The sequence below is a fragment of the Aegilops tauschii genome, chromosome 7, assembly GCF_002575655.3.
Source record: "Aegilops tauschii subsp. strangulata cultivar AL8/78 chromosome 7, Aet v6.0, whole genome shotgun sequence".
Classification (NCBI taxonomy): Eukaryota; Viridiplantae; Streptophyta; class Magnoliopsida; order Poales; family Poaceae; genus Aegilops; species Aegilops tauschii.
The window spans coordinates 266,738,095-266,746,974 of NC_053041.3; the positions used below are offsets into that span (position 1 = coordinate 266,738,095).

At 47.8% G+C, this 8,880-nt stretch overlaps 2 protein-coding genes across 3 annotated transcripts; one reads left to right on the forward strand and one right to left on the reverse strand.

The window, feature by feature from the left end:
- LOC141027082 (uncharacterized) lies at positions 1-2,568 on the forward strand. Its single transcript, XM_073504004.1, has 3 exons — positions 1-1,051; positions 1,206-1,293; positions 1,716-2,568. Exons 1-3 carry the CDS (start codon positions 1-3, stop codon positions 2,566-2,568), a joined length of 1,992 nt encoding a protein of 663 aa, XP_073360105.1.
- LOC109736800 (kinesin-like protein KIN-7H) lies at positions 2,542-8,248 on the reverse strand. Of its 2 annotated transcripts, none has more exons than XM_073502906.1 (14): positions 8,023-8,248; positions 7,221-7,439; positions 7,003-7,092; positions 6,795-6,895; positions 6,597-6,710; positions 6,427-6,508; positions 6,277-6,344; positions 6,134-6,199; positions 5,925-6,049; positions 5,232-5,565; positions 5,017-5,133; positions 3,746-4,933; positions 3,178-3,485; positions 2,542-3,060 (listed from the first exon to the last, which is right to left on the reverse strand). In XM_073502906.1, the coding sequence occupies exons 2-14, from the start codon at positions 7,423-7,425 to the stop codon at positions 2,754-2,756; spliced, it is 3,105 nt and encodes a 1,034-aa protein (XP_073359007.1). In that variant the 5' UTR covers positions 7,426-7,439; positions 8,023-8,248; the 3' UTR covers positions 2,542-2,753. The 2 variants fall into 2 exon arrangements, with proteins under 2 accessions (XP_073359007.1, XP_073359006.1); XM_073502905.1 differs by having other exon boundaries at positions 3,178-3,488.
- Positions 8,249-8,880: the final 632 nt, after the last annotated feature.

Here is an 8,880-nt window from a genome sequence, read left to right on the forward strand (position 1 = left end):
ATGCTGGATGAGCTTGTATCCCCGGTGCAGAGCGCCTTTGTATCAGGGAGGCTAATCAGCGACAACGCTTTAATTGCCTTTGAGTGTTTTCATGCAATAAAACAGGAAAAGGATCCAGAGCGGAGTTTTTGTGCGTACAAGTTGGACTTATCGAAGGCATATGACAGAGTAGACTGGGTGTTCCTGGAGCGAATGATGCAACAGTTGGGTTTCTCTCATCGGTGGGTGTCATGGATAATGGAGTGTGTCACCTCGGTGAGATATAATGTGAAAATCAATGGAGCCCTCTCGGATTCGTTTGCGCCGTCCTATGGGTTACGACAGGGAGACCCCATCTCGCCTTTCCTATTCCTTTTTGTCGTTGATGGTTTGGATGCTTTACTGAAACAGGAGATTGAAGCTACCCGTATCTCGCCGCTGCGTGTTTGCCCTCAAGCCCTGGGCATCTCCCACCTCTTATTCGCGGATGACACACTTTTGTTCTTCCGAGCTAATGCAGTGGAGGCTGCTCATGTGAGGGCCGTTCTTGAGAGGTATGCAGCAGCGACCGGCCAGATTGTAAACCCGAACGAGTGTTCCATTATGTTTGGGCCAAGCTGTTCGGAGGTGAACAAACAGGAGGTGATGCACACTTTGGAGGTTGTCAATGCGAGCTTTGAAGAGAAGTACCTTGGTTTTCCTACTCCAAATGGCCGGTTATCTAAAGGGAAATTGAAGAGCGTTCAACAGCAACTTACCAAGAGAATAATCCAATGGGGGGAGCTCATGTCTCAGGCGGGAAGAGAGGTCCTTATAAAGGCCGTAGCACAAGCCCTTCCGACGTTCCTTATGAGCATTTTCAAGTTCCCAAGAAGCACATGGGATGACCTTGCACGCATGATCCGTAGCTACTGGTGGGGCGCATACAGAGGGAAGAGGAAGACGCACTGGAAGGCTTGGGATCACTTGTTGCGGCCAAAAGCTGCTGGTGGGATGGGTTTCAAGGATTTTAGGATGTTCAATCAAGCCTTGTTGGCAAGGAAAGCTTGGAGATTGCTGGTCAACCCTGAGAGTCTCTGTGCAAGAGTCTTGAAAGCACGTTACTATCCCAATGGACGGCTAGAGGACACGGTTTTCTCCACAAATGCATCACAAACTTGGCAGTCCATCGTCCATGGGTTGGAGCTTTTGAAACAAGGCCTGATTTGGCGTATTGGTAATGGCAGATCGGTTCGTATTTGGAGGGACCCTTGGATCCCTCACCCCACTGGTCGCCCTCCAATATCGCAACAAGGTAGATGTAGACTGCGAAGGGTCAGCGAATTACTTGATGAAACGGGTGCATGGCGGTCAGACTTACTGCAGCAGTACTTTTTGCCTGTTGACGTCCATCATATCATGAAGATAAAGGCCTCTCCACGGCTAGGCGATGACTTTATTGCATGGGGGGCTGAACGTACTGGTATCTTCACCGTACGTAGTGCGTACTGGCTGGCACTCGAGGACAAGTTGCGTCCCTCTTCAGTCGCGGCGAGCAGGGCACCGGACGGGCGACGTGCCGTCTGGGCATTTTTATGGAGGTGCCCTGCTCCTCCAAAGGTGCGTGTCTTTGGTTGGCGTGTGGCTACGAATGCTCTCGCAACTTGGGCAAATAAATTTGCACGCCAGATGGAGCTTACTGACGTGTGCCCTCTCTGTGGTCTCGAGCGCGAGGACACGTTTCATGTGTTTTGCAGGTGCCCAAGAGCTGTTGATCTGTGGCAAGCCATGGCGCAAGTTTGGCGAATACCTGATGTTAAATCAATCCGCAATACAGGACCGGAGTGGTTCCTGAATCTCATCGCGGAGTGTGACGAGGGTGACCGCCTCAGAGTCCTCATGCTTATGTGGAGATGTTGGCACGTGCGTAACGAGATCAAACATGACAAGGCACCGCCACCCATGGAGGTGTCCCAACGGTTCCTTCAAAGCTACGTCACCTCACTGTTGGGGATCCAACAATACCCGGTCGGGGACTGGGACAAAGGAAAGATGGTCACTCAACTAGAGGGAGCGGAGCAGCCAATATCGCATGTGGGCGTAAGCTGGAAGTCTCAGCGCAAGTGGAGCCCGCCTCCGGAAGGTTGGGCGAAGCTCAACGTGGATGGGTCATTCTCACACGAGGATGGAAGCGCCGGTGACGGCATGATCTTGCGCGGGCACGACGGTGCCATCATTTTCTCTGCATGCCGTTCGCTTCGGTCATGCCCGGACCCATTGCACGCTGAGTTGGCCGGGTGCACGGAGGGACTCGGCCTAGCTTTGCAGTGGACGGAGTTGCCGATTATCCTGGAGTGTGACAGTATGCAGGCCGTGCAGATGATCAAGGCAAAAGGACCGGATCGTTCCCAGCATGCGATGGTGGTCTCAGAAGTAAAGAGTCTTATGGGTACAAGGGAGTGTTGTGTTACTCACATCTCTAGAGAGCAAAATAATGTTAGTCATGTGTTAGCAAACTTCGGTCGAACGGAGAACCGTACTGTGGTCTGGCTCCGCTCTGGACCTGCTAATGTTCCTAGTCTGTGTAGGGATGAATTCGTGTGCTCTTGAGTAATACAATCCTTTTACCCTGCAAAAAAAAAGATTGCACACAGGAATATCGCACACGCACACGCACACAATTCACAAGCAAAAACAAGGCAGATGCGGCGGAGCATATAGTCCTCTCCTCCTGTTAAGTGAACCCCCTGTACTACGTAAACCAAACCCTTCTACCTCCATCCATACGTCAAAGATCAAGCGCCAAGCAGGCTGAAAGACCGGCGTTCGGTTCTGGGAGCCAGCGTGAAGTTGAGGCCGAACATCTCCTTGAGAGCCTGCCCCGGCTCAACCAGGTCGATCAGCCTCGCCACCAGCGAGGCGCTCTCTCGGACATGCTCCATGTCAGCCCGCGCCCATACCAGGCGAGATAGCTGAAGCCGCCGCTGTTTGGAGCCCAGATCGATCCCCCATCTGGTGTAGATTCCCTCCTTGTCCCCGTTGGCGAGCTTCTTCAGCATCTGCTTGTAGAGCATGTCCCTCTCGCGTTTCATATTCTTCAAGCTGCGGGCAAAACCAGCGTCACCATTATTCCATCGAAACATACTTAGGCTTAAATTCATGGGCAGTGCGAAACCATACTGTTACCCTGCGAAAAAAATCATGACATGCTGTATTTACCTGGATGCGATTGCGGTATTAAGCTTGCCTCCTGCGGAGGTGGTGCTGAAGGAGCTCAGGATGAAGGACAGTCTCCTGTGCTCCACTTCCATGTAGACGCTATCTGCAGCATCTCCCTTGAAGAGGAGGAAGAAGTAGGTTCTGTGTACCAGGGACACGTTGCAGTCGTGCCACAACTCGATGATCTGTCGCTGCCTATTTGCAAAATCAATAGGCCAGCGCGAAGGAGACTCGGCACTACTCGGGACTGCATCTATGCCAACATCTTTGACAGTTTTAACTGCTGCACACTCATCTCGAACAATCTGCTGCTGAAATGCCATACACAAAGACATTGGTTTAATTCCACTTCATATATAAGCTAAATATCGACTATGGCTGTGTGCATCGCTTGATGCAGAGGCCAGGGAAGATCCTCCTTTTCAAAAAAATATATTAAATATCGACTGGTGATTTAGGCGCTATCAGCTATAATATTCGGCAGCAGTATACTAGTCAGTTCTGTTTTGTTAAGTTTCCCGTTATTAGCGCAGTTAAATCCCAGTGTGTTACTAACTAACATCATTACCTCTGCCTGATGTTCCTCAGGTTGGTCCTCATGGTGTTTTGCTGTCTTCTGTTCCAGGTCTGTCACACAACTGATGTCACCGGCACAAACTTCTTGTTCTGCTTCATTGGCACTCCACTCCTTGGCTACTTCACCACCGGTGCTCATGTCCTTGACCACTTCATCACTGGTGCTCATGTCCTTGACCACTTCATCACTGGTGCTCATGTCCTTGACTACTTCATCACTGGTACTCGTGTCCTTAACTACTTCATCACAAACTACTTCGCCAGAATCAGCGGAGAGGTCTACTGAAGTGTTATTGTTTTGGCAATCATCATTTCCTTGGTACAGACTTCTCCTAACTTTATCAGGCCTTCTGGGAGGATACCTGAAGATTTCACCAGGTGGTGTCTGCCCGGTGTTTTCCGGATCATCAAACCAACTATTTGGAATGATCATGAAGCTAGCCCTGCAACTCTGACTTCTAGCCAATGCACTATCCTTGGAGCTCGTTATACACCTCTTTACAGTCAGACATTCATGAGGGTAAGGTTTGCCAACGTCCAAAGAAATGTTAGAATCGCATGGGTACAGTTTGACAAAGTTGTCTGCAAAGTCATCAGATTCACATTGATGCACTTCAATAGGACCTTCTACTGCATTTGCTATGATCTCGGCCTGCCGCTCCTCTTTGCTAGGGTATATCTTGATACGATCTTCCATTTTCTCTGTTATGCTCACGGCTTCTGGTACTTCATCAGGTTGCGGGAATGCGTCTCTAGAGATGTCCTCTACTTCAGGTATGTGGAGCTTAGTGCCCTCATGGAGTAATACATTAAATTCCTCGCTTGTGCTTCTTCTATGCTCATGTACCTCTATGCATTGTACTTCCCTACAATGTTCTTCAGATACTTCAGATGCACTTCTGAAAGCTACTTCCTTCATGTTATATGACTCTGTGCCATCAGAGCTATAGTTACTAGGAGGGTGCCAAGGTGAAATTGGCTTCCGAACCCTTGTTTGCTGAGGAAGATCTATTGTTTGATTGGGGATTGACAAGTCATCATGATCAGCACTGAAGACATATGATTCATCAAACACTGCGTGACCTTGATCTTGATAAGAACCTCCATAAGTGTCTGAAACCGAAAGTGCTTCCTCCGATGCATTTCGCGCAAGAGACTCTGAGGACCGACTACGGACATCCTATCAGAGGAAGGACAGATCATTAAATGTCACACATGACAATAATGCAAAAAGTAAGTCTGTGTATATGAGAGAGATAGTACCCATCGCTTTGCAGCGCGATCATTGGCATGGTCGTCAGCATCACTTTTCAGTAAACAGTTAAGTTGAGACTGAACAGTATCCTTTTCTTCTATCAATTCCCTAAGCTGTTTTTCCAGCTGAAAAAAGAATAGAGAGGTACATGGTGCATGAAATTGTGCAGTCCTGCAATTAACACTGTCACAAGGGTTGGGAAATTTCAGGTGAGGAAAGGTACCTTTTTAATCTGTGCATCCTTCTCTCTTAAAGCTTCAACATGACTTGTGCAAGAGGCTGACTCCGGCAATTTCAGTTCATTTTCTAATCTTGCAAGCTCTCTTTGTAGATGCTTCAATAGTGCTTTGTCAGACATCACTACATTGACCTGTGCATTTGTAACTACCTCCTTTGCGCAAGTCGCAAACAGAAGTGTGTTCCTGGATTGCTCAATATGAGTGTGTGCTGGGCTCATGGTGCAGACAATGGCTGTTCTTGCATTGCCTCCCAAAGAGGACTGTAATATGCGTGTCAGCTTTGAATCTCTGTATGGGATATGCCCGTTTCTTCCCTTGCTGCAAGAGGAACATAATAGTTCAGACTAAGGTGTAAATGGTATTATTTTGATGTTAATATATTACCCTTTGACTTCTTCTTTTTTTACACTTTGTCAAAACAAATAATATATTAGCCTTTGTCGAGAAAAGATACTATATAGTAGGTCATTGTTGAAAGAGCAGACAAAATGAGCAGAAAGGACACACGTCAAACTGTAACACCAAATGGAATTCAAAATTACTTTATCTAGTGAATACAAAAGAAAGAAGAAATATATGTGCAAACTCTGATAATTTTTAGGACCGGAATATATTTATATAAGAATTAAACCACCGGGATTACAAGTTCTTGCAAGAAGAAAACAAACCAAACAAACCTGAGTTGGCGAACAACCTTTCCCAGTGTTAGCAGACTTCGATTAATATGACTACCTTCTTTTAACCTCATACCAGCTGAAGCAGTCTGAGATGCTCGCTCACTTCCAGCTAAGTCAACAAAGTTCTGTCCAGAAGAACCAAGAACCCTCAGAGATGATGGAAACATGATAGTACCAAATAATCATGAATATAAATGGAAAATCCATACCACACAAGACACCAGGGTGCTCGATTTGCCTTTTCCTAAATACTGTTTAACAGAACTTTCGATTGTCTGAATGTAACAAAACCCTGTCAACAAAATCATCTTCAAAAGGTAGTGTAAACTAGATATATAAGAGAGCCACCAACCAGCCTGAGTATTTGATGGGACCTAGAACTCGCTTCGTTCAAAGCTGTTTCTCCAATCTGTCTTTGAGCTGTAGCACATACCAAATTAAGCAAATGATGAAAACAAGAAACATGGTGCATGTTTAGTTCTCTAGAAATTTTAGCCCGCACCTTCACACATTCCAAGAAGATCCCTAAGATGGTCCTTGTCCCTCAATGTTTCCTCAGTGAGCTTTTCAACAGTAGTCCCTTTCTGTTTGAATTCAAATGATGACGCGAGATCAGCGTAGGGTGGAGGAAAAAATAGTTATAGTAAACTCAAGTAAAGGAGAATGGAGTACCTCTGGATCATCAAGCAGTCTAAGAGGTGTCGTATCATGGCTCAGAAGATCCCTCACAGCTTCATTGTATATCTCTATTGCCGAGAATTTCAGCATGAATTCTCTTTCAGGGTGCTGTAGCAATGACAAACAATGAGGCAAATATCATCTCACAAAATGAACTATAACATCACTGGTGCCGCGCATACACACACACACCTTCTCTATGTAGTCATAGATGTCCATGACACTGTACTCAGTAATTCCAGTCATTGTGTAAGTCTTTCCGCTGCTTGTCTGCCCATACGCAAATATGCTTGCTGTCAATAAGAAGAGATTCATGTGCAAATGTTAGTTGGTCCACATCAGTTCATCCAAAGACCAAATTTGCGATGTAAAGGAGTTGCATCATTCCTCCTGTACATACAGTTGATTCCATTGACAACTGATAGAGCAACTTCTTTTGCTCCTTCCTCGTAGACCTGCCTGGTAGAGCAATTGGGGCCAAACACCCTGTCTGAAAAGGACAAGAAAGCAGAACAAACTGAGAAATCGACTGCCGAATGAAATCCCAACATCAAGACCAGCAATTGTCGCCAACATCGCCATACATCCTTTCCAAAATTGAGCTCTGCCGGTGCTTACCGTAGGTGTAGGCGGTGGGGAACATGGCGCGGTCAGGGACGGTACTGCGGAACATGACGGTGGTGGGGCTGATGCACTCCCAGTCGGAGCTGTCGCCGGACTCCCTGCCGTTGAGCGGCCGCATCCGCACGGACACCATGATCCTCTCCTCCTTGGCCTCCACCTTCTCCCATGCCGCCGCCGCATCCTCCTCCCCCGCCCCCATCGCCCTTCTCAGCCCTGCACCCCTCCACCCAAGAACAGTATCAAAATCGCCCCTCTTCCTCTGCACCTGTCACCGCCGGCCAACACCCCCCTCCCCTCGGATCAAGCAGCATTGTAAGCAAGAAACCAAAGCCGGCCGGCTGGTGGCAGGTCCTTGTGCCCGAGAGCGCCGTGTCTGTCGCCGGGTTCCGGACGTGGACGGCGATCCGGCGAGACCAGCCTGCCCAGACCAAGGTAAACAACAGCAACTACTACACTGCCGGCGCACCACCCCTCTTAGTCGCACATGTACTAACACTACCTGCGCGGCTACGGATTATCTTTGGCGGCCGCCGCTTGCTGGGTTGGAGTTTTGCGCTGCTGTCGCGAGACGAAGGGACGGACCATGGTCCCCGCCACGCTCCCGGCCACTCCCTTCAATTTTATTTACGCACCTCACATGGGGTAGGAGAGGGCAGAGGGGGAGAGGGTGGAGACCCAAGACTTGTTTTTCTATGCATACCCGCGTATGTAGTACCAGCCATTATCCAACAGAACCAACCACTGATCACATTCCGCGCGAGGAACAAGCCAAGAAGGGAAGACGAAGCTACATCACCTGCGCACGCTGGTGGACGGTGGAACTAGAAGACGACCAATGCGAGAGGAGGAGAAACGCAGCTAGTGGCAAGATCGTGTCATCCCCTATCCAATGCTTCTCCTCCTTGTTGCTCCGGAGAAGAAGAAGAAGAAGAAGAAGAAGAAGAGGGGAAGGGAGAAGACTATGGTGGTTTTGGTAGAAAAAACTGAAGAAAAAATGAAGGGGAAAAGGTGTAAAGGAACAGGTGTGTTCTTGTGGGTACAGGGCGACTTTTCTACCCGTAGCAGATAGGACGGCCCATCGGCCAATCACGGTCAAGGGGGCGCCCGCGGGGCCCACGGAGAGTTCGGGCGGGCCTACCTTGTCTGTCGGAATGCCATGTGATGTGTCCCGTTGAACGTGGAACAGCATTATTAAATAGAGTTTTGGCTAATTTCCTTTTTTGACGCGAAATTAGGAGCTTATTGCATGAGAGAAATTCGATTACAGTCAGCCAAAACGCTGCTAACTAAAAGGAGGGACATGGCTCCATCCAACGATCTGAAAATGATAACGCAGTGCCATGTTTAGCACAAAGATCTGTTGTGCCATTGGCTTCCTTTGTACTACCTCCTGGTTTATAGGTCCCCATTGTAATATGTGCCAAATTTTGACCATAAATTTAACTAACAAAATATTCATGCATCTCACTAAAAATTATATTGAAAACTATGTTCAAATACGAATCCAACGATATAATTTTTGTTGACATGCACTAACATTTTGTCCGTTAAAGCTTCGGTTAGAATTTAGTACAAATTACAAAAGGAGCTAATAAATCAGGACGGAGGTAGTAACATGCTGAACTGGAAACGAAGCCAGGGGCGGGCCCGGGAT

What these genes read in the sequence shown, in the direction of transcription:
- LOC141027082 (XM_073504004.1), top strand. Translation starts at nt 1, where the DNA reads ATGCTGGATGAGCTTGTATCCCCGGTGCAGAGCGCCTTTGTATCAGGG. An exon ending in ATTGCTGGTCAACCCTGAGA is followed by an intron (nt 1,052 to 1,205) that starts GTCTCTGTGCAA and finishes TGGTAATGGCAG; the next exon opens with ATCGGTTCGTATTTGGAGGG. An exon ending in GTAGATGTAGACTGCGAAGG is followed by an intron (nt 1,294 to 1,715) that starts GTCAGCGAATTA and finishes TGTGTTTTGCAG; the next exon opens with GTGCCCAAGAGCTGTTGATC.
- LOC109736800 (XM_073502905.1), bottom strand. Translation starts at nt 7,425, where the DNA reads ATGGGGGCGGGGGAGGAGGATGCGGCGGCGGCATGGGAGAAGGTGGAG. An exon ending in AGTTGTCAATGGAATCAACT is followed by an intron (nt 6,896 to 7,002) that starts GTATGTACAGGA and finishes TCTTATTGACAG; the next exon opens with CAAGCATATTTGCGTATGGG. An exon ending in ATCGCGCTGCAAAGCGATGG is followed by an intron (nt 4,934 to 5,016) that starts GTACTATCTCTC and finishes TTCCTCTGATAG; the next exon opens with GATGTCCGTAGTCGGTCCTC.